At 37.9% G+C, this 24115-nt stretch overlaps 1 protein-coding gene across 11 annotated transcripts in view; it reads left to right on the top strand.

Moving 5' to 3' along the window:
* The window catches only part of PHF21A (PHD finger protein 21A), a 131251-nt gene that overhangs the window by 42271 nt on the left and 64865 nt on the right, over window positions 1–24115 (top strand). For 9 of the 11 annotated variants that reach the window (XM_082317437.1, XM_082317436.1, XM_082317438.1 and 6 more), the window contains one exon: window positions 1494–1580. In XM_082317437.1, coding sequence (XP_082173563.1) covers window positions 1494–1580 — 87 coding nt within the window. The remainder of the gene's footprint in view (window positions 1–1493; window positions 1581–24115) is intronic. The other 2 variants (XM_082317441.1, XM_082317440.1) reach the window with 1 other exon arrangement.

Here is a 24115-nt window from a genome sequence, read left to right as displayed (position 1 = left end):
AGTTCTGTGGAGTTCTCTAACCCGTCTGAAATGTTGAGTAGATGGATAAAGGCAGCTCACCTGAAGCTTGCTGTTAAGTGCTTCCATCCCCATACAATACTAAATGCCCTGTAATTTTCTGAGCATATCTTTTTCTGAGCTTAGTGGAGTGGGAAGACAGCCTTTTGTAACAGTCAAGTAGTTAGACCCCTGACGGGGAGGGATGAGCAAGGAGTAGGGTGATATTGGAAAATCTGCTTTCTAGAGATTTCTTATTCTGATGGGATTTAGGTAAGGTCTGCTACTCCTTCTTGCTGGGCAAGTCTGCTAATGATTACCCTGCAGAGCAGTTCGCTTTCGGTTCATCTCTGCTGAAAGCCAAGTCATGCTGCAAGCAGCCATGCAAAGTTCCTGGAGCCAGGAAGAGTAAATCTGGTCCCTGCTTCTGATGCTTTTAATGCATTTTTATCCCAGATTATCAAGTGGAATCTAGAAGAAGGGAGGATGACTGGTCAATATCTGGTTTTGCTAGCATTGTATATATATTGGAGAAGGCTATCTACAAGCTGAGATTGTAATGCATTTCAAAATTGTGTGGAGGAATACAAAAATAGGGAAGTTGTCCTGAGCATGAAGCTCCTGTAATGATAGTAGTCCTATGTTTTAATATTTTTGTGTCGCAAAGCAAACCTGTGTAATCTAGTGTAAAGAGTTTGTACCATAAATGAGAACAAAAAAAGTAGAAAAACAGCAAAAGGCAGGGAAGCTCGCTTCCCTGTCATGTTTGTGCAGAGCTTCACAGGCTTTAAACCGAGGACAGATTTTTTTATTTTATTTTTAGTAGGAAAGAAATAGTCCTGGTAAAAAATTGTTTTCTGACTGCATCTTTATAGTGATGCTTATGGCTTTCAAATCTTAAAGTGCTATTGTAAGCAAAGCGCTGATATGAATGATGTGCTAAGGGAAATGTAATTCTCTTAAATACAGTTTAAGGCATAAACGTACATGGAAATGAAGACTTAGATATGTTTGCCTTCATTTGACGTGTGTCAATTAAGATTTAATAGATATATTTGCTGATGCTCTACACAGTCAAATGTATGATAATGTCTTTGCATAAGTAGCATAGGTGAGAATGCTTTAGGTAACATACCATAGCATACTATTGTATACAATATGATACTATTGTTTACATATTAACAAACATTTCTTGTTTAATTTGTAAGCTTGATGAAATGTACAAATGTGCTTTATAATGCAGTAAGCACTAATGGATGTTTTAATGAAATCTTCATTCCAAACTGGGTTGTTTCTCTGAGTGCTAGAAAGGTCCTCTTGATTATTGTTGCACTCAGTGACTTAAGTAAGGCTTTGTTGAGCCTCTTGAATTTTATTGGTTGTACATCCAGAGGTGCTCTATTTGTAGTACACTATGCAAAAAACAAAAACAACAACAAAAAAAACCACCTTCCTGCTACTACTCTATGTTAACAAATGGAATATCTTTCTCACAGATATTTTTTCTTTCTAATCAGAACGCTGATTTGAAGAAACAGCTTCATGAACTTCAAGCCAAAATCACAGCTCTGAGTGAGAAACAGGTAGGGAAGCAGAGATGTATTTTTAACACCCTTTTCTAAAGATGTCTCTTTTCCCAGCTTCCAAGATAGCTGCTAAATTTTTAAGTGTAAAAATAAGTGTGGGCAACCAGACATTTTCGATTTTTGATTTCTCAGCAAAAGATAGGATGAGTTATTGTGAGTCTGTCAAACAAGCAACTAGTGTAATCAGTGGAAGCTATAGCAATTTTTCTTGTGTTGAAACTAATGTTTTGTATTAAGGGAGCTGGGAAAATGAATTAATTTTGTCACTTCCTTTGTTATTGTCTTGAAACTTATTTTAAACCCAGACCATTCTGGTTTAGGCAAATCTTTAGATTTTGTCTTAGTTGGTCCACACTGTGCATCTGGATGAGTATGCTGGAATTATTCTTTGTGTCTAGACCAACTAAATATGGGTACCTAATAGACAATTTGGAAATTAGTTGTGTGTTTTTACCATGGTAAATTACACCATAGTTGTCTTAACGTTCACCATTTGGTAGGAATTCTCTTTGACAGGTCTAAAGTATGAGTAATAACTACAACTGAATGCTTAATAGAAAGATTGTAGAACTTGAAGATGCATCTCGTGGGTAACTAGAAGAAAAATAAGTAACATTGAGAGATCTACAAAACTTTTTCTCACTTATGTTTAAAAAAAACCAGAACAGCAACACACACAAAAACCCCTCAATACTCCCCCCACCCCCTCCCCGGGAAAAAACAAAACAAAACAAAACAAAACAAACAAAAGAAACCAAAAACAAACAAACAAAAGAAACCAAACCAAACAAAAAAAAAAAACCAAAAAAACCAACCAACAACAACAAACAAAACAAACAAACCTGAACTGACTTAAGCAGTCCCTTAATTGTATTGCTACTGTGTCAATAATGGAACCAAATTAGGTCAATATTTAACACCTTTGAAGAGAGGAAACATTTTAGAACATGTGTATAGGTAAGAATATAGTTATGCATCAGTGTCACATCTAGATACCTGCATTCATCTGTTGTTATGTGCATGTGTTCTGTTTTGAGAATTACCTTTCCTAAGGAAATGGGCAGACAGTGATTAACATTTATCTAGAAACTTTGTTTACTAAAACATTGTAGTATGTTTTAGTAGTGGAACAGTGAGTCTGGGAAGGAACATGTAAGGATAATAAAGAAAATGATTTTTTAATGAGAATACTAATTCAACAAAAACTGAGGTTTTGCTGATGTGATGGCATGCCTCTCTTGAAGATGATTTATTCTCTAAAACCAGCATGGGCCTCTGCATGTGGCTATGTTGCACAGCAAGCAGCTTCAGAATTCTCTGGTAAGCTCTGGAGGCCCATGGTAATTTCAAAATTAGCTTGCCTTGATGCCACGAAGCAAGTCATATTGACTACCAGTTCACATGATCAGCAGGGACAGGCAGTGAGATAGCGAGTGGAAGGTAAGAAAGAAGTAAGTATATCTTACTGTAACTTTTAAACTTGGATTCATAATTCTTTGAAGTTATGTTACAGAGTGGTCTGTACTATCATGTATTTTAAATTGCCCATCACCAGAAATGCAGCTGTATCCTTTCTGCTGAAAATAACAGCTCAAAGTACTAAAGCGCACTTGTCCATGGGATGAACATGGGCTAAGTTTCCAAAAGACTTTGAAAAATAAGTTTCTGACTTCACTTCCACCACACAGCGAATACAGTCAGTACAAAGTCACAGTCCAGTTTCCTTCTTTGTATTTTTATGATTATCAGTAGAACAGTGAACTTCTCTATGATTGTTGAAGTTTAAATATTTTGTTATATCTACCACTGGACCACAGAGCTGCCAGTGTCCCAGATGATAGTGCTGTTAAAGTAGTATGGCTGCTAAAATGCAATGGTCATGGCAAGTGTGAGTTCTAGAAAAAACCCCACAACTTCCCAATGCAGAGAAATGCTCGCTCCCTCTTACTTGTAGGAATCTGTTTTATAGACGTCTGTGGCTTAGCAATGCAGAGTTGAGCACCATTTTGGAGACTACAACAAAGCCCTTTTTTCTGTTCTCACTTTCATTTCTCTTTAGGAAAAATAATTATTATCAAATGTTTTATGGGGAGAATATTACCCAACAATTTAATTTTCACACAGCATAGAGAAATGTGCAGTTTTGCATAGTAAATAAATGCTTTACATTGTCCAGTGCGTTTCTTAAGGAAGAGTGCAACATGTGTTATCTGTACTCTTGTTTAGAGCCAAGTAAGTAGTCTTGATGTCTGATGTTTGATGAATAAACTCTGAGGGCCTAATTCCACTGTGGACAGTTATGGGAGGCATAATTGTTGCTGTTTGACAAGCTTTTAATGAAATGTGCAAAACTAAAGTTCCAGCCTGTGTGGTGTCCCTACTCGGAGATAGTGACGTGGAGCTGAGACTCTGGTGTTAGGCAGAATACTGAAATATTTCTGGCTTCTGAAATATTATGTCAGCCTTATGTACCCTTTTTCTTTGCTCTCTTATTTAATGAAGTTGCATGAAGACTTGTGCAAGAAGCAAGTCAGTGGTAGGTTAACTAAAAGCTTTTAGTTGCTTCAGGACTTCTCTCCATTTCTGAAGCATTGTGAGAGTAGTGCCGACACTTGCTGCCAGTCGCTGCAGTGATTCATAGTGGCTTAGGTTTCTTGCTGAGAATTAATAATGACAGCTCTGTTCAGAAGTTTGTGAAACTGAAGAGGTCTGGCAAAGTATAAAAAGAAAGCAAGTAGGCTGTGCAGCATGTAGGCTTAGACCTAAAGAAATTTGTTAGGTGATGCAGGGTTAAACTGTTACAGCATAAGGTATGTCATATATTCATATGCTTTTTTGAAAATGTTAAAGAGGTGAAAATAAATGCTTTGATTTGTTCCACCTGAGAGACGATGAGCAATGTATGCTGATTGTGTTATCACATGGAAGAAAAACTTCAAAAAGAGAAAAAACTTACTTGAAGATAATTTGCATTTAAAGGGCAGTAAACATGAATCCTTCAGATGATCATTTTCCTCTGCTAGTCTCTTTTTGTTATTACCATGGAGTTCTAAACTGTGCTTACTTTATTTTCCTAATCTGGGGGCAATAAAGTGAATTCAGTTTAACAGTCTTGTTGCTCAGCTAGAAATGTGAGTGCTGCAGTTTGGAAACCCTGAATGCCTTCGTTTTAAAACTGGTTTCCTCTTTCTTCCCCCACCCCTCTCTTCAGTAATGAGAAGTCAAGATTAGCTTTTTGCAAAACAGTTTTAATTGCCAAATCTAAGCTTGGGTTGCAAATATGAATTAATTCTGTTGCTGTGTAGCACTGTTTTTTATTACGTTTTCACATCATTGTAAGAAAGTAGTAGTCTTAGCACTCTTTGTATTCTAGGATAGTGTCTTCCTTTGGTATTCTGCTTTGTAGACTTTTACCCACAATTACCTGTCACTACTCAGCTTTTGTGGGTTAAATATACTCCTTACAATAAAAAACAAAGAATGTGTTATTGAATTTTTCCATGAGGAAGTTTACCAGTGTGTACTTTTTTTACTTTGGGGAGGTAGGGTGGAGATGTTACCAGTGGCAGTAGTGAAAGACTGCAGTAGAGCAGGGCTAACATAAAGGAGCAGGAGGGATGTAATCTTGAAGTAACATCTTTTTTCTGCTTCTTTCCCTCCATAGTTAATCAAAAAAATACAATATGATCTTGCAGATATATCATCATTGAGTATCTATCATAACAGTACTTTTTTCAGTGACAAGGAAGAGGTCATGTTTGTTTGACTAAAGAAATGTAAAGAAAGAAGTGGGCAGCAATTAATGCTTTTTAGCATTTTTTAAGGATTTTCTACATCTATCCTTATCGCAATTTCTTGGAAAAGTTGGAGCAATGTTTTGTCTTAAATGTGGAAGAAAGCTTACAGGAATAGTCTTTTGATGTTACAGTAAAAAGGTGATGGTGGTAAGCATATAGTAAAGAAATTGCATGGCTCTTTCCCTTATATTTAAAATGAAAATGTCTCTTACTGTAGTTGCAGTTAAATTCATTGAATCTTCAAGAAAACAGTCTTGTGAAAACTAGACTTATATTCTAATGCATTTGCTCTTGACATGGAAATAATAAAGTGAATCCCTTTGTTACTTTGATATCTGAAGAGCTATATACACTTGTAGGAAAAAGTACTCAAAAATAGTTGTTAACATAGGGATACTTGTGTTTTTATTTTTCACAGGGGAAAGTTTAACATACTTTACTGTGAAGAATAGTTGAAACTATCATCAGAAAAAATGCACACTAAAAAAGCAAGCTTATCTCTATTATTATGAATAGGCAAATCTAGTGACTTTTGCTTGTATTTAAAGTTTACAGCAAATTGAGGTCATTGAGGTTGTTCTGTATGTTCAAGGTGAGACTCCTTTTAACCTTGCCGCTAAACAGCAAGTAATGGGAAAGGGGATTTGGGGGGGATTTTAAGGTAGCGTCATTTAACCATGGTTTTGTATAGTTGAATAAATGTAAACATGTGGTTTAGACTGACAAAGGAAACTTGTTATTTAAGTCTTCAAAAACTGTCGGGAATAGGTTTAGGCATTAATGTTGCTATATTTATTACAAGTACCATAACTGAGTAATGAAAAGATTGGTAATGTGCATAAATTCATCCTGTGAGACTGTTCTTGAATGCTTGTCATCCATAGTAAAGGTGAATTTTTATGGAGGCTTTTTGAACACATTATCAGAAAATTGTACCCGAAACATGTTCCATCATGTTCTGTAAAGATGAAAGGCTGTGTTTTGGTGAGAGGAAAGTAAGTGCAAGAAAGCTAGAGAGCAGGAGGGAAACTGAGTGCAGTTAACGAGTAGGAAAGAGCACTTTGAAATGCTTCTGCATAAGATAGGCAAGATATGCCTGTATGTTGTAGGTACACCTAATGAATACCATGAGAACTTTAGGGCTCAAAATCTGGAAAGAGATGATGAAGACACTCACTTCTCACTCCTGCCAGTTTTGTCTGGAGTTTCTAATCCCTCCTTTCCCCAAGATCCGTCAAGGGCATATTAAAATGCCAGTTATTCTGTCAGTAATGGAGGAAGTGTGCAAATATGCCATATGAACGTGTAGTAACTAATAACTTGAGGCAGGTGATGCTTAATTCCAGTTGTTTATCTGGAACTGTACATATTATTAAGCACCTATCTTTTTAAACTAAATGGCATGAATGATAAAGATATACTAATTTCCATGTAACTGCAAGCATCCATTTATGCCAACTGTTCATAAAGCAGTCTTAAAATATATGAAAAACGATTTTGCACCTTCCCAGAGTTTGGTTTTAATAATGAAACCCTGTAGTGATACAGTTAGCTCTGTCTCCTCCCATAATTGACTATTTGTAGATTCCTGTCAGAAAGATACTGGTCTATCTGGACATAAGGAGGAGTAAGTTAACTGTCTCTGTGACTCATCAGACCCTTTTGAACCCTCTGATCAGTGTGAACAGCACCTGTTTAGAAGGTGAATGTTTGTCTGAGAAATCTGCATGAGTTTACTATTTCAATCTTTGGTATTTATTTAATTTGCATCCAAATATTGTGTGAAAATGTGAATATAATGACTTCTCATTAAGTTATCATCTTTCATATTCTCAAGATATACTGGCTGAAACAAATTTTCAATGTTGTACAGGTGATTGTAGATAGGCAAAGTGCATGTATCTCTCCCTGCTGCCTCTTTTGCCCCAAACTCTTTTGCGAAACTGATGTTATAATCATTTGCATATGACTGAAATATTGCTAAGCTTTCTCAGACCTTTTGTAATGCTTAAATCATGATTAAACCCATACCGGCATTTAAACTTGGATTTCCCATTCTTCTCTTAATGTAACTCCACCTAGACTGCTCACTGTTGGTTTGTGAACTTAATTTTTGCATAACTAATACACATTAGCACTGGAGTAACTTAATTTAGGAAATGCAAGTGACCATTTCATGGTATCATTAAAAAGAAGAAAAACCCTCCACATCTTCCTCTTGCTACCCTTCCTTTAGCATTGATTTTCTGGCTCAACTTTTAATTTTTGAGTTCATGCTGTATTTAAGCCAGATTTGGATGCAGCTGGAGAACTTTTTTAATTGAGCCTAGTTGGATACGTCTTTCATCTTCATATAAGCTAGGGCATAACTCCAAAATAGCCTGCTCTGCTTGAAAAACAACATTGTAGATAGAAAATGGGCAGTTAAATCACAGTATTTCCTTGAAAATCCCCTACTGATGGCGAGAGTTGGTTATTAGGTGCTCCTGCATGTTTTGACTTGCTGGATAACCTCACACATCAGTAGTTATTTCAAGGCCTACTATTCCCTTTTCCTTTTTATAGTTGGAGGAAAGACAGGCGAAACATCAGATTGTGATGGCTGGGACTTAAGATGTTTTGTATAGCACCCTTAAAGGCGTCTTAGTTGGAGGCTGGGAAAAGGGATTAAATGTACTAATGAATTTTTATAAGTGAAAACAGATTAAAATAGCCCATTCTGCTGTGTTCTGCATGTCTCAGTGGAACAACCTCACAGCCACAGAAAGAGTATTTTGATTTATTCCAAGTGTATCAGTGTTAGAAGGGGAATCGAATCCAGGGATCTGCTTTTCAGAGCCTTATGGATCTTTAGTTCCTATTGGAGTTGTTTGGTCCCCAGCTCTTCTGAAAACTGTGTTGAATTTTGGAAGGGAGAAGAGAGAAAGACAGTGCGTCTAATGCTTAGAATACAGGCAAATCTTGTCTTTTGCTGTTTGTTCTCTGCTGCCTGTTACTTGATTTGAAAATAAGCCGCTTCCTGAGATTGTGCTGTTTTGCACTATGAGTTATGAAATGTAGTACAGCTATGGGCTAAAAAATTTTGTTAGTAAAGATTATCTTATTTAATGGTACTATGCCAAGAACAAGACTGACTAGGATAGTCAGCATTAGGTGGTATTTTCCAACATATGGGTTACACGTTACACCCTCTTAGTGCATTGTGGAACCACTCAGTTCAACTCCTCATGCTTATTTTTGAAAAGGACCGAGGTGAATGTGATACATTACGTTGCTTCTGTAGTGCCAGCTTGGAATTGGTTTCTGTTAATTGTACTGGACTTTCCAGGTGGACTGGGGGTCCTTTGTGATGGACACTGGACAAGTAAAGAGGAGATATGCCCTTCTGGAAGTGATTTAGAGAGAAGGTGGCATACTAAGGAAGCATGAGAGGGCTAAATGCATGTACAGTTTTTGTAAAAGTTTATTTTAGGATTTGACTTTTCTATTTGAATAAGTGTTATCTGCCCTTATTGCTCTAGTCTCTGAGTTGGTTTTTTTTTTTTCTCGTTTTATTGTGGAGACTGTGATAGGCTTGGGCCTTGAAGGGCTTAAAGAGAGAACAAACTTTAAGGATTAAAGGGTAAGAATGCCCTTGATGGGGTTTCAGTAAATCTCTGTGCTTTCTTTTCTATATTGACACTGTTGTAGGGAAAGAATGCAGTCTTCATCCTCAGGAAACAATGGTGTTCACTGAAATTATAACCTGGTATATGTTTTCTGTTCATAGAAATAATTAAGAGTATTTTCTTCAAATGTGGGTCAAGTCAATGTGAATTCTACTATTTGTAGGCATTATATATAGTCAGTTTCTTTCAGTATTGTACTCATTTCTGGGTTAATGTTTAAAATACTTGTTCTGACTTTAAGAAACTCCAAAAAGTATATAATCTCTTTAGAGCAACTTTTCCCTTGCTGTTGTATTGCAATAACTAGTTAGCAGAGACACCTGATGGGGAGCTTCCCTGTTAGGGAAGATAGGTGGTGGAGGCCAGATAACATGTGGGTTTTCTTGGTGTGTTTTTTGTTTTGATTAGGTCCATTATTCTCTGAGCTCTTCTTTATTTCCTCCTTCTAAGTCCTCATTCCTCCTGCTAAGTCTGTCAAAACTGGTATTGATGTGCAAGGTGCCTTTCTTAACTTTCCCCCCTTACTGTAATGTAACAGGTAGATTTAGGCAGTGGTGAGTGCAGAATTCTGACAGAAATTTTGCTGGAATGAAGTTTGAATTACTGTGGGGATCAACAGAGAGGTGGAAAGAGTACTTTCCAGGAGGCAATTCAGACAAGGGAATCTGATTCTTACCATTCCGTGTTGCCTTTGTGAGGGCCCACCCCTCACTCCACTGACTATAGAAAACTTGTAGGAAGATTAGGCTTCAGTTAACTTCTGTGAGTTCATTACCTGTTTTCCCTACAACATTTATCTGATCTATTCTATGGAAAAGAACTCTTTTCTTATTCCTTTTTTTTTAATAGCAAGAAAATCTAAGTGTCGTCTTATGGTAGACTTTTGAAAGCTAGCAGGGAGAAAGCCATTGAGTTGTGATGAGCATTTCTTCTTTGTCCTGTAAACTCCCTTCAGGGTTAGGTGAGGCGAGGTAGAAACAGTTAAGTAGTTGAGATTTTTTTTTTTTTTCTTCTTCCTTCTCAAGATTTCCTCAGTAAAACATTGGCAGTATGCCATAGTAAATGGATGCTAGTGTGTAAAACAGTTGGACCCAGGCTGCCCCATGTAGCAAGGACAAATGAGCCAGCTTTTTCCTTTCTTGTTAAGTAAAATCTCAGTGATGGTGTTTGCACTGTTTATAGAAAGCAGAACTTGTTTACCTTATTTTTCCTTTAAAAATAAACAGAGAAAAGTTACATGGGAACTCTAATATGTGATGTGAGTTTTTGAGACATATGCTTTAGAGCTGCTTAATGTCCTGCAGAACAGCGAGTGGCTATCCTTTTATTTTAGACTTCTGAAAATTTGAATACTTGGCAGTATTTAAGCCTGTGGAGTCTTGCTCCATATCCATGCACTCTTTTTATAAATGGCTTAATTTTCGTACTAGTATGGCAGCTTTTCAGAGCAGCGCTTTGTCCTTTAGAGTTGCAGCCAGCCCAGAGCGGTGTGGAAGTGCCTGATTGTCAGCAGCTTTCTAGCGTCAAAAGCTCCACATGCACCTTTGGGCTGGTAACAAATGCTTCAGTGATCAACTTGGACAAAACTACATTCTCAAATTCTCCAACTCATTTTAAATTTTGTCGTATATCTCAAGAAACAGAAGTATCCCATTCTCTGAGTAAATCATTTGGGGGAAGCAGTTTTACAGCAACCCAGAAAACTAAGCTCCTAACATTTGTCTGCTGGGCAATTAAAATTGTGTGGCCTAAAGGTACTATGTTCTCTGTTTGAAACTTGGAAACAGAAGAAGATTTTCAGTTTCTAAGTTTTTTTTCAAATGAGAACGGCTTACTGGCTATCCAAGATTCAGTTCTACCTGCCATGTAAGAACTACTTTCTCAACATCTTGTCTTCTGTAATATGCAGGAATCCTGCACTTGAAAGCTGGTTTGATAGGTGTTTCTTCCATACAGTGAGACTCTTCAGAAATGAGTTATTGGGATGCTTTAGTGCATCGAAATTGTCCACTTCAAATGGATGGAAAGCAGCAAAATCTTGCTCTAAATGTTAGAATTTCTTCTGCTACCAGGCTGTTGCTTTAATATCTTATGGAGAAAATGGCCCTCCGTAGGGGAACTGGTTATCATATAAGTGTCAAATAATTCTATTGTTTAGAGAACTGAATATTATTCCCTTCTTTTGAATTTCTACCCTATTGTTTGGTTACCTATCAAGGTACTGTCATTTGGGACAAAAATTCATTGTAGGTCTGCTTTTAACGTAGCTTTAGGAACTTCAGAAGTTACTGTGTAAAGGATTTTTGTGCACAATACAGTGCTTAACTGGAGAAGATTCATTTTAATCAGATATTAGGCTTCTTTTTCAAAAGCAAATGACACTAATTTATATTTATAGATACAGACAAATTATTTGAAAGATTTAGTCTTTAAATGTAACTTAGTGTATATTAATTTCCTTTAAATATTCACTTAGACATGACTATCACAAAATAGATTGGGAGTTTATAACAGTTTTCTTTATGGAGAACTGGTGAGAGACTTGATAATTTCTCCCAAATTACTTTTAAATGCATTCAAGTAGTTGCGTAGCTTTCATCTGACAGTTTCAACAATCAAGAATGAAATTTCTGCAAAGGTCTTAATTTTTGAGCAAAATACGATACAGTTAGATGAGAAATGCAGATACTACAAATTCAATTTTGATCAGTTAATGGAAAGATCTTTTTGAGAGGATTTTTAGTTATGATATGAAGTTGATTCTTTAGGAGCTATTATGAATTTGTAGATCACTTTGGGTACTTGAATATTCTCTATGCCCTGGAGTTTAGAGCTATGTGCACCTCCTGTTAACAAGAGCACTGGGTCAGGCCCTCAGCAAGTCTATTCAGAGTTTAAAATCCAAGGAATATTATGGGTAGAGTCCAGTTAACTTAAAATATGAAGCCATTTTAATTTTTAGCCTTGTCTCTATTATTCTTCTTAGTTTAGTAATCTGAAGGCCTTGAAATCCTGCTTACATGGAGAACTATAAAGAGAAAACTCTTCAAGAACCCACAGAAATCAACACTTAGAATGCAAACATCTCTGGGCACTGCAAGAAGTCAAGCAGACGCACCAACTGCAGGCAAGCAAAATGGTCTGTTGGGCAAGCTTGCCTGCGAGCTGGATGGATCTGCAAGCAGAATATTTTTTCTGAGGTCACCAAAAATTGCTAGATGTAATGTCAGTCATAAAACTAAAGCACTTAGAGGAAACAAATAGCCAAACATTTTTAGGAACAGCTATGCTAGCTGGGTTTACCTTACGGATGCTCTACGATTAATTTTTTCTGGACAAACCAGGTAAAACCACAGCTGATGGTTTGTTGTTTTTTTTTTTTTGGTTGGTTGGTTTGTTTTTGCAGGGGTGTGTGTGTTTGTAGTAAATGCCAAATGCATTGCTTTTATCCTTTGCATTAGGAAGGTGCATTATGATAATATAAAAATGTGTCAGGTTCTATATCCCTAAACCTTAATTTTTCTGACAAGAACACAGGCAATAATCAAAGTGTTAAGTAGGACAGCCCTGCAGCAGCAGGGGTGTGGCACTACATGGGACACTAATACAGTGTACCTGCTTATTTTTACGGGGTAGCATCACCTTGGACTGCAGTATGGCAGTGCTAGGTTTAACTCCCTATATAGCATGCTGGGTTCTATATTTGAATGGTAAGAGGCAGTTATTGTCCTCATGTTTAAAAAGAGAGCTTAGAACTTGAAATATTGCATTGCTTTTATTCTGTGTTTTACTTTTGAATATAAATGCTACTTTTAAATAAAATTCCTTCAGAACAAAAGTTAGTATTTATTAGGCTTGTACATCCTCTGTGATAATCAGGCATGATCTCAAAGCACTGGCACTAGTATACAGTGCATATTAAGTAATCTATGTAGCACTTTTAGAAGGTAAAGGGTAAATAAAGAAGTTTTGCCCTTTCCTCTTTCTTTATCCTGCTTATCTCTTTCCACTGTATTAAGTGATGTAAACACTTTTTATTCCATCATTTCATCGTGGGGTTTACATCATTTGCATTTAGCTATGTGGAATTAAACTTGATGTACTTCATAGGTTCCAAATTATTCAAAAGTTCCTTGAATGAAAATCGCTGATCATTTGAAGCCTTGCAGGTGATAAAATCTCCTTCTCCTTCACCTTCATAGTTCACTTATTTATATCTTTGAATGGTGGCTGCTTTGTTAGCTTTTAAAGTATATATAATTTCTCTATGCAGGAATGGGTTTTTTAAACAGTATGTGAATTGCAGCATTTAGAAGATAGTTAGCTTGCCTTCTGACCTCTCCTGAGTTAGCAGGAGACCCACTTAACTGACACACATACAGTCATTTTGAGCCTTAGCTTTCAAAAATATTTTAGTGGGTCAGATGTCTCCAAAATTTCATTACAGCCTTTATTTGCCTTTAAAATATTAATGATTTGCTCATGCAATATGCTGATTAAGACTAGAAAATGCTGAGACAAAAAGTTCATTTTGCCACTTACGGTACCCAGGGTTTCTATGTGTTTAGTTACACGTCTCAAACCATATTAAATATTCTAAGACCTCCTGAGTTGAAGTCTGTTCCTTGAAAAGACAAGGTTTGACTAATTGATCACATAATATCTCATAAACTTCTGTATGAGGGGAGAAATGGGTTGTGGACTTAAATTTGACCCCAGTCTGAGGCACGCAGGGGAGTGGGTGGTGTTTTCTTGTTGTTTTATTTTTTTGTTAGGGTTGTTCCTACAACCCACAGGATAGAGTGTCTGTGCTCTCTTGGACTGTCTGGGATAGCCAGTAAATCTGTGAAAACAGATTTACCCTCCCTCCCCACCTAATATCTTGAAAATTAGTTGTATAAATTTCTATAAAGTTAAATTTTCCTCTAAGAGTGTCCTAGTAAGAGCATCAAATTCTGAGGCCATGAGGAAATACCAGGTGCTTTAATAATCTTGGACTCACTTGATAAAACTCTCCACTAAGACCCGGGATCCTTACTGCAACGTCAGGCGGAAAGATGAATGCGATTAACTTGGACCAGAACGGGGACAGGAGCATGTCTCTGAACCAAAAGTGAGAGGGAGGCAGGACTGCAGAGGCCCTGGGGGAAGCCCTGTTAGCAGCTGCTTCCGAGGAGAAAGCCTGCACGAAGGTTGATGTTGCGTTACTGGGGTGTTTTTTCTTCTCAGCGAGTTTGGGTATGGGGTAGGTGTGCTTCTGTTGGAAGGCTTGGTAGGAGCTCGGCCCGCTCTCAGATGGTCTTTTGTCTGCCTTGCTGGGGGAGGGGGGAGAGGCAGCGTTTGCGTATCTGACTGTAGCTTACTCTCCAATATTGAAGAAGTCACGACATAAGGTGTTTATTGATGCCAAGAGAAAACTTCTGCCTCTGGTGCATGGATTCGGATTATAAGAGCAGTTGCACCCAAAAACACTTTAAACTCTTCAGAACAGTTGCAGTCTTGTTTGCCCATCTAATCTCGATTTGCTCAGTATTTCCCAGTGTCCATTACTGCTTTCATACCTGCTTTTAAAGGAAGCTGTCCAACTGTGCCATGTGTTTACCTACACCTCATGCCTACTCGGACTATTCCTATTCCCTGGAGATGAAGCCCTTTTTGCAGCCCACTCGTCGTTTCTGGAGGTCGGCAAAGAGGACAAACTGCCGAGAGAGGAGTGGGATGCATCACCTGCAAGGATGGCGCACCTCGTGCCTATCCTGTTTGCGCTGACCTACGCTGTGGCGGTTTGCAACTGTGTAACGTCCCCGAAGCAGGCTGTGCTTTCAGTGTGCTGGGAAAGCTGCGAAGACAGTAGGCATCAAATGTAGTGTCATAAGAAATAAAAATTGCCTATTACAAGGCTTTAGGTAATTTAATGTGTGTATTTAAACTGCTTTGGTAAGGAGCCCAGTTCTATAGGAAAGAAGGTAATAAGAAAATATCTTTAAAAGTAATCTTCCCCCCCACACCCAGTGCATTCTGTTTCCTGGCCTGTCTTTAAAAGTACAGGTTGTTTTGAAATCTTTTATTTTGTAGGGCTGAGCACATTTCAATAAATCATTTAATCAATTGATGTGTGGCATATAATTTATAGAAAGAGTTAGTCTCTGTGTTGCCTATTATAAAAGATAAACATTTCTTTAAGAAGCTTTTGTACTTTTATTTTTGCAACAGGCCTTTGGTAACTCAGACTAGAGAAGTGCCTGCTTTTTTAATAAATGTTCATCTTGTACTAAAATAACCCCACAAACCTGCTTTTTACAAACTGCTGTTTTCTTTGTCTTTTCCTAATGGTCTTTGAAAGGCCGTAAGCAGGTTGCTGAAGAAATACCTATTTAAGAACATCCTGTGGTTGGGCCGATGATAACAGTTTGTAGTGTCATTATCAGGAGTTACTGAAGCAGTGCGCAGGAGTGAGGAAAGGTTGCGGTTCTTTCCTTTGTCTTCCTCTGGAACCAGTGGTTCCAGCGCTGTGCTTCCAAGGCACCAAATACACTATGTTTCAGAGGCAAAACTGAGTTCAGATCCCATACCTTGTGCTTTTGTAGGTTGTGATTTGTTTTGGCCGCTTTGATTAAGCTTCAAATGAAACTGCTGGTGTGGAAGTAGTGACCTGCCTTCCTGCCTGGTCTAACTGCGTACTTCTGCCCCTCTCTTGTGCCAGAATTAGTGCTCATGTTGCTGTGCAGTAACTGCAGTCAAAAAGTTGTCTGGCTGAAGACTAACTCTGAGATGTGCTAGTTTTTGAGCATGATCCAGTTTGCTTGCTTGGCTTGCGTGCAGTTGAATGAACGCTGCTTTTGGCATAAGGGAAGTGGCAGAAGGGAAGGGCTGAAACAAAGGAAGGGTGAAACAGCTTTCATTTGACAGCTGCCTGAATTTATCCTGCACTAAACAGCTGTGTAACCACAGCTTTGACGCCGATCTGTGACTTGGTAGTCTCCTTTTTCAGGGGTGCAGTTATGGTAAATGTACCTGCAGCTCCTGAATGGCAGAAAGGAAGGCAGGCTGTGTCTATCTTCCTTCTCCCACTGGAATAGCTAATCCGCACATTGGCCGTATGCATGAAGCAGACATAACACATGTGACGGTAGACCTGAACGACTGGGATTTAAGCATAGAGAATGGAGATTGTTACAGTTGCACATGGAAAATTTCTGTTAAAGCTTTGCATTTTGTTTGTCACCACTGATACTATTTTCAGTATAACCTAACACAAGAAGTATGAAGATGAAGCACAAAAAGAAATCTAAAATGGTTCTTGAGTGTTCTTTGAAAAACTGAATTTGTATAACTCGATTTGTACATAGCAAGAACAGCTGAGAAGGTTTTTGGAAGCTGTTTGACAGCAGAGAGCAACCTGAATTCGAAGGCATTATGATTTTTGTTTAGCAAATCTCAAACTGAATTGGTCAGAGACAGAACTTTTAAATTCTGCCTGAGAACTTGCAACACAAGTCCTGAGTTTCCACTGTGGGTATCCTCACGCCTGCTGCCCAATTATGAAAAAGGAGGAAACCCCTAAATTCTACTGAAAAGGATGTGAATTTTCCACAGCTACTTTTGTTTTCAGTGGTCTTACGTAGGCATAGCTACAGGGAGAATTTGTCCTGTACTTGGAGCTTGGTTAGGAAGTGTTGGGTTGTTTTTTATGCATGAATTGGAATAGAAACAAGGTGGTTTTTCCTTCCAAGTTCTGCAGAGTTGATTCAACATAAATAAAAAATAGTAAAATTGTTTGTTTGGGTTTTTTTGGTTTTGTTTTATTGGTTTTTTTTTTTATACTTTAAATGTATGTGGGGATCAAGCTGCTAAGGAAGACAACTTTTCTGCACTACACAAAGTGTAGCTGAGTCTGTAACAGAAAGCTAGCACACAAAATCACTTTGAGAATCAAGAATTCTAGAGAGTAACTTCAGTCTAATGCTGTAGGGCGTCTTTATATTTTGGATCAGTACATAGTTGCTGTTAAGACATTTATCACTTGATCACTTAAAAAATGCTAAAGAAACTCAATGCTAAAGCATAAGAATACAGACATTCTGATTTAGTTGGTCACAGGCATGGATTTTAAAAAAAAAATAAATAAAAAAAAAATTACTATTTGGGCCAGGCACTTTTAAGAGGTTTTCTGCTTTTTCCAAGCAGGGCAGTCTCTCATTTTTCTGCTCCTCTGCCCCCTGCAAATCCCTCATCATAATTGCTTTATATGGTAGTAGGGTGATGGGGAAGGATGTCTGAGAGGAAAGACATCTGTGAAACTTTAACATGCTGTTCAATAATTTTTTACTAGTGTGCTGATGCAGTCAGGTTGTTTCTGGACAAAGCAGCAGCCAGGTCAGCCAGAAAGGAATTGTAAATGACAAAGACTAACATAATGGAGCTTAAAAACGAACAACCACCTCCTTCCTCCCCCACCAAGCTACCACAACCAATACAATGAAAGAAGAAAGCCCAAGAAAAGTGTCTCCTCTTATCATCAACCTAGATCCTTGTAGTCTAAAGAGTGAGAAAATCTCAAAGACCCTCAGGGACAGTAGGTAGAGGTAGACTTCTTTACATGGAGGAAGTAGGAAACATCTTTGACCCTAGCTTACATTTGTTATTTATCCCCCCCGCCCCCAAGTGCACTGTTAATAGAGTACATAGTTCAACTCTAGAGACACAAACTCATACAGAATGCTTCTCAGAAGCGTGTTATGCCTCAATGATAAGAAATAAGATTGTTATGACACAGGAAAGTGAAAAAGATGGAGAAGTTCAGGCATGGGGTACACTCAAGAGCATGTAATTCAAGTTTTATTTTTGCAATGTGCATTCAGGGCTGATACCATAATTGGTGTTTTGATGGGGTATGGTAAATGGAAAACTTTAGGTACAAAGGGAGCTCCAGAGGTCGTCTAGTCCAACCTCCTGCTCAAAGGACGTATGTACTTCATGACTACAGAGTGATACCAGTCTCCCAAAAGAGATTGATGGCCTGGACTTGCATTATTTGAATAAAAGTATAACAGTTGTTTTCCCATTTGTATTACTTAGTATCACTGTCTGAACTCAATGCATGTGCCATCAGTCTTAATATGTTCACACATATATTTGACAATTTATTTTCCTGGGCTGGAAAACTCCCTCCATTGCAGCATTTTAGGAAGATGTTTTGAAAACACTGTTGTTTTTCTGAAACCCTTCCAGGGCATTAACACTGCTGCAGCTCTGCTGGCACTAACACCAAGAGGAGTGGTGCTGTATGCAAACGGTTTTTGTTACTGTGTTGTCTGCTAACTCTTAACACGAAAGTAAGCAACCACTGCTTTTCTCTTGTGCATCCAACCATTATTAAATGCAGTAGATCTGAGCAGGTGCTGTGACAAGGAGATAAATGTTTTCATTTGTCCATCTGCAAGATCTTATTCCAGTCTGAAAAGAGTCTTAAAGTGAGTGTTTCACTGTCAGTGTTTGAGATGAGATCTTTCTTAGTCAAGTCTAGTCTAGAGCTGCTGCTAAACTTTTTTTTTAAAAATTAGTGTCTTTTTATGAGGAAGTGAGGAGTGCAAAACTTACTGCATTTTCCCTTGAGTGTCAGCTCTGTTTATTCTCTGTATACATGTAAAAGATAGCTCTAGAGCTAGCTCTGTCCCTTGTACAGTTAATTAAGCCCCCCGCTGTGGGCCTAGATACGTGCTCTTGCTGTTCAATGATGTGTGTGAATTGACTGAAGAACATAGACTCCCGTGCAAGCGTATGCAGAGAGAGAGAAAGCCTCCAAGAAACTCAGTGAAAGATGATGGGGTAGCGTGTGGCTTCATAATCTGTCATGCTGAATGCTAGCTAAAGCTTGCAAATATTGGGGATTTCAGTTATAACAGATAGCTACAGAAATGGCTTACCGTTGTATGGTAACAACTAGTCAGTTTTTAAGGTGTTACTTTAGGAGCAAACCATAATAGATGATAAGCATCAATAACCTAGAAACGTTCTTCAATATTTCAAGCATTTGAAAACTCTTGAGTAACTACAACTAACTGTTGAAGGACCGACTTGTGCTCTTAAAACACAGATGCACGCAATCCTAAAACAAGACAAGATGCAAACTCTGGGAAATCAGTAAAACTTCACAATAGCAAAGCTGCCTGTGAAGTTTAATGAAAGAGAAATAAAGTTGTTCCTTTAGTGCGTATTTTTATTGCAGAATTAACCCGGTTCGTTCTCAGGATTTTTCACGCTCATATTTCTATACAAACTTCTATACAAATGCACGCACCAAACGCTTCACCGAGTTTGGCGTGATTTGAAGCTCACCTTTGCTGCTGCAGCTAGGAGTCTATATTAAGCATGGGCAGTACCTTTTTACACTTATCTTTTTAATCAGCCACTTCTGAATAACGTTGTAGTCATTGCGTTATGGTAGTTTTCTAATGGCTTTTTGTAGTTTCTTTCTATCGTGTATTTGGAAGGGTAGGCAAGTTCTAAAACTGGGAAACACGCACCACTTAATGCATACAACACAAAATCAACCTGTGCTAGGGCCTGAAATCCTGTCAGCAAACTGTAGGTAGTTTGTTACCTATGCGAAGAAAGTAACTGGGATATGGCAACACAGTGTCCCTGCTTACACATCAGCTTGAATCTGGATGCCAGTCATTCTAGCAAGCTGTAACAGGCAAGGTGCTCATCTCGCCTTCAGGGATGTGGTGATGTAGAAATTAAAGCCCTTCTTATGTCCAGGTTGAGGTGTGAGTTTTAGCCTTGCTTCAAACTGCCACGGAAAACTTTCCCTTTGGTCTCTGATGTGTTGATAGTGGGACTACCTGATCATTCATGCTGGGCAGCCGTGTCTGCTGATTGCATCGGTTCCTTTGTGTGCCTTTGGCTATTAGGGACTGTCCTGCTGTAACAGGGCTTGTGACCTAGATGTGGGTTGGCCCTTGAACATAAAAGTTTATTCTGAGTCCTGTGACAGTCCTTGCATATACATCTTATGTGACATGACTTAATTCTTGACTAGGTTGCTCACTGGAGATGTGGATTCAGATGTGAGTTTTGCTTAACTGTGAGCTGGCAGATGCCAGTCTGTGGTTAAGGATGCACACTAAATAACGTAAAATCTCCAGTGTTTTCCTGTAACTTACATGCTTCTTTATCCCATCTGCAAATGCTTCTAGATTTTGCACATTTGATTGAGAAGGAATCAAAAGAGTTTCAGTAAAAAGAGCCAGAAGGTACTTCCCCAGATGCTGTGAAAGAGGGCATATCGGCACACTTACAGCTCTGTAGAGAGGGCGCATGGATGCTCTGCAATGTGGACAACCTTCGGAGCAGGGATACTCACATTTGAAAGTTTGATTTCTAGTGCTGCTGAAATGATAAAAATACAAAGCTAAATAGTGGGCTTTCTGTTTAACTAGAGTCCCCAGAAGGCTGGTTTAAAATTTAATTACACTTAGAATACACTGATTCCTGTTCACCCTAAAGCATCCCAGCCGCTCACAGGATGATTTCAGTTCACGAGGGAACTGAGAGAGTACTTTTAAGAGCAAGGTGGGAAGGTGGGACTACAGTTTTGGTCATCTTCATTGTGAAGTTTATCAAAAGAGGTAAAAAAAGATGTTTACTGTCTGTATTTTCCCCTTACTATTTCACCATATTCTCTCTTCACAGAACACTTCTGCAGCACGTTCTGTTCAGTGAGTAGGTAAAAAAATCATAGTCTGGAAGTTAGCAACCGCTCTGAATTCTAATTCCTACTTTCCTGTCATTCACTGGATGTACTTACAAAAGCGTCTCTGTGCCAGATCCCTGATCAATTAAACATGGCTCAGAGTATGTCATCAAGTAACTAAGTAACTGAAGATATATTAATTTCTGTTTACAAACTACCTAGATTATGCAAAGAGCTATGTTACTATTAAATGTAAGTGATCCAATACTACACACTTGGGTATGGACACAGAAGCACCCTGAAGTCCATATAGACTATAACTACATATAAATGTTACCCCAGCATGTCTTCTAATTTTTCAAAATATTTGTTTTTTAGCATTGTGGTTTTTAAATCCTTCCTGTATGTAGAAAAACTTTCAGATATATTCTGGTCTTCCAAGGGAAAACATGTACAAGGTAATAAAAGCTTTTTCATTAGGCAGTAATGTTTGTGCAAGTGCTGTGTAGTGGCATTGCTTAAATAGCGTATTTAAGGAAGGGAAGAAAGAGAGCTTCTGCAGGACCCCTGCTCCTCTCCCCACAAAAGCAGTTAAAACCAACTCTGAGCTAATTGTAATTTAAACATTCCAAGATGCAACATTTTAACAATAGATACTTTGCAAACAAATGTGCCTTAGTATTAAACTGGGCGTTTTTAAGCTTAGTTGAAACTCCTTGTAGCAGGACAATCAGTTCAAAGAAGGCCGATCAAAGACTAGCAAACAGTTTTACTTTCTGGTGAATTTAAAGAAGGCATAATCTAGATAGAAAGAATGTCTTGATGTAAGGGTTTTTTTGTGCAGATTTGGGTAGGATGTAATGTTTCTCGCCTTATTTTCTTCGAGCATGCTGTATTAAGAGTTGTCAAAATCAGTCTGTCCTTAAGCAACCGATCTCCGGTTTGAACTGGATTTCAGTTAAGTGTCATCGCAATAAGTTTATGCTGGCCTGAACCATGGTGCCTGATGAGGAAGCTTTGTTAACGTGTGGCAAAGATAGAAACAGGTTTAAAGCTGTTAACCACAAACCCCAAGTTGCCCAGTTCTCTTGATTTACTGCAAATTCAATTATTAAGTGGCTTGATATAAATCATTAAATGCACATTTTAAGATTCTAAAAGAGATTAATTTTTCATTGTTTTCCTCACACGTAGCCACCCTATCTGCAATTTACAGTTCTGAGGGCTAAGAAAATTATTAGAGAATTGTCCTTCAGGATGCCCAAGTGAAATGCTCACATCAGTAATCCTGTTTGGAATGTTTGCTTCTGGCATCATCACTATTAGATATAAATATTCATATTTCACCTGGAACAAAAAACTGCTGATTTTTGAAAGTGGGTAATTTTCTTTAAAAATGAATCTTTTGGCAGTTTTCATTATGCATATGTAATGCTACATCAAAATTGGGGAATTATGTGGCAGTGTTTGTCTGTAGATGTGTTCAGCTGAAACTTAGATAGCTTGACAGCCCTCCACATGGAGAGAAGAGGACTTGTTCACAGCCATGTGAAGAAGGCTGCAAATGGGAAAAAGCAATGTATTGTGGTATGGACATTGTTTGCCTTGTTCTGCTGTTTTCTTATTCACTTTAACTAATTCATTCAGAAGTAATTATGCTGGAAGTCACGTAAATGAAGATTTTATTCCCCAGTGCATGAAATGAAAGCGCAAAAATTGTTCCAACATGTAGAGTTGTAGAATGTAGAATTTCTACTTTGTAGAATTGACTTCTGTAGAATAACTTATAAAAGATTCTCCATATCAATTTGTTAATGTTTGTGTGGTGCTTTGAAGTATTAAATTGCCTCATAAGCAATAGGGACAAAATAGTGTTATAACCTACTTTAGTTGCTCATACATAAGGAAGGGCAAATTCTGTTATAATAGTGTTGGTTTGGTATAATGCTATACTGTCTGGGCACCACCTAGATGCATGTAGGTGGGAGAACCGTCTGTGTAGATGAACCTACAAATATGAACACCTATTTAGGACAAGGTTTTAGTGTTCAGTAATTTCACATGTGAATCTGGAGCATACTTTCATGCTTCATTTTGCTATGAAATGAAGTGTGGAAGGGAAGAAGACAGAGTCAGATCTACTGGTAATCTTCATTCTGACATATTTACTTAATCTTATTTAGAAAGTTTTGAGCTTCTTCAGAAAAAATTCCAGATTTTTATAGCCTCCAGTGGTTCTTTATTTTTGGTTTGTCTGTTTCTCTTTAATGATGGTTTTCCTTTGCTTTGAGAGAAACTCTTCAAAGACAATGGAAATTTAGTAATAGATTTTAGTTATTTGCTAGCGAGAGGGTGCTCTCATAATTTTGTGTCAGAATGACAGGAAAAGAAAGAAGAGTAGCAGCTCTACAGGTAGGGCTCTGCCTTAAGGTAGCCAGTGTATTTCTCTGTTGCAAGTTACTGCCCTGTCAGTAGAAGGAAGGAATGTATTGCATGCTTAGACTATACCAGTTCAGTCCTGTATCGTATCTCAAACTCATGCAAAGTTATTATTTATGGCAAGATGTCGGACTGTGAACAGGTGTGGTTGAGGAACAGAGTTATCTTCCATTCTATTGACTGATTTATTTTTCCTAAACTGAATTTAGGAAAAGAATAGGTCAATAGGTGCAGTGCACAGAATGGCTAACTTGTGCATCAATTTACACTACTCATTCGGGAAATTTCAGTGCACTGCATACCACTCATGAATGTCAGAATTAAAATGGTACAGCAAATGATACAAATTTTTTTGATTAAAAGTCTGACCTGTTGGTTTATATGATGGGAGAGCTAAGTACACTATATATGTGTCACAATGTGGGCGGAGGGGGAGTTAGTTGCCACAAGCACCATTGTATTACGCTCTCTCTATTGCCCTTGTATCATTGCTAACTATTGAACATTGACTTCCGATCAATTGTAAGGATGTCTTTCTGTACTGCTACTGCAGAAAGTAAGCTGAGCTGATTTTACAAAAGGACAGCCTAATTTTTGTGTTAAAAACAGTCAGTTCAGGAGGATAAATTCTGGACAAAAAAAACCAAAATGTCTCGACAAATATTTTCCTGCTTTTTAAAGCAGGTTGAGTAAAATGATGGAAGATAAAAAATTATTGAACAGTATCTCTCAAAGTTGGTTTGAATTTGATTTGATATGAAGCAGAAATAATTTTTATTGAATAAATTCTGCATGGATGGATTCAGCAGTATTTAACAATAAAAGTTTACAAAACTTTTATTTAACTTTTATAGCTTACAAAAACTCAGATCTGCTAAATGGACCCGAATATTTACATTACATTACATAAGTAATGTATCAAAGAGTTCA

Source organism: Platalea leucorodia (assembly GCF_965183815.1).
Source record: "Platalea leucorodia genome assembly, chromosome: 7".
Lineage (NCBI taxonomy): Eukaryota > Metazoa > Chordata > Aves > Pelecaniformes > Threskiornithidae > Platalea > Platalea leucorodia.
Note: the sequence above shows the minus strand (reverse complement) of the source record. Positions and strands in the feature narration are given on the sequence as shown.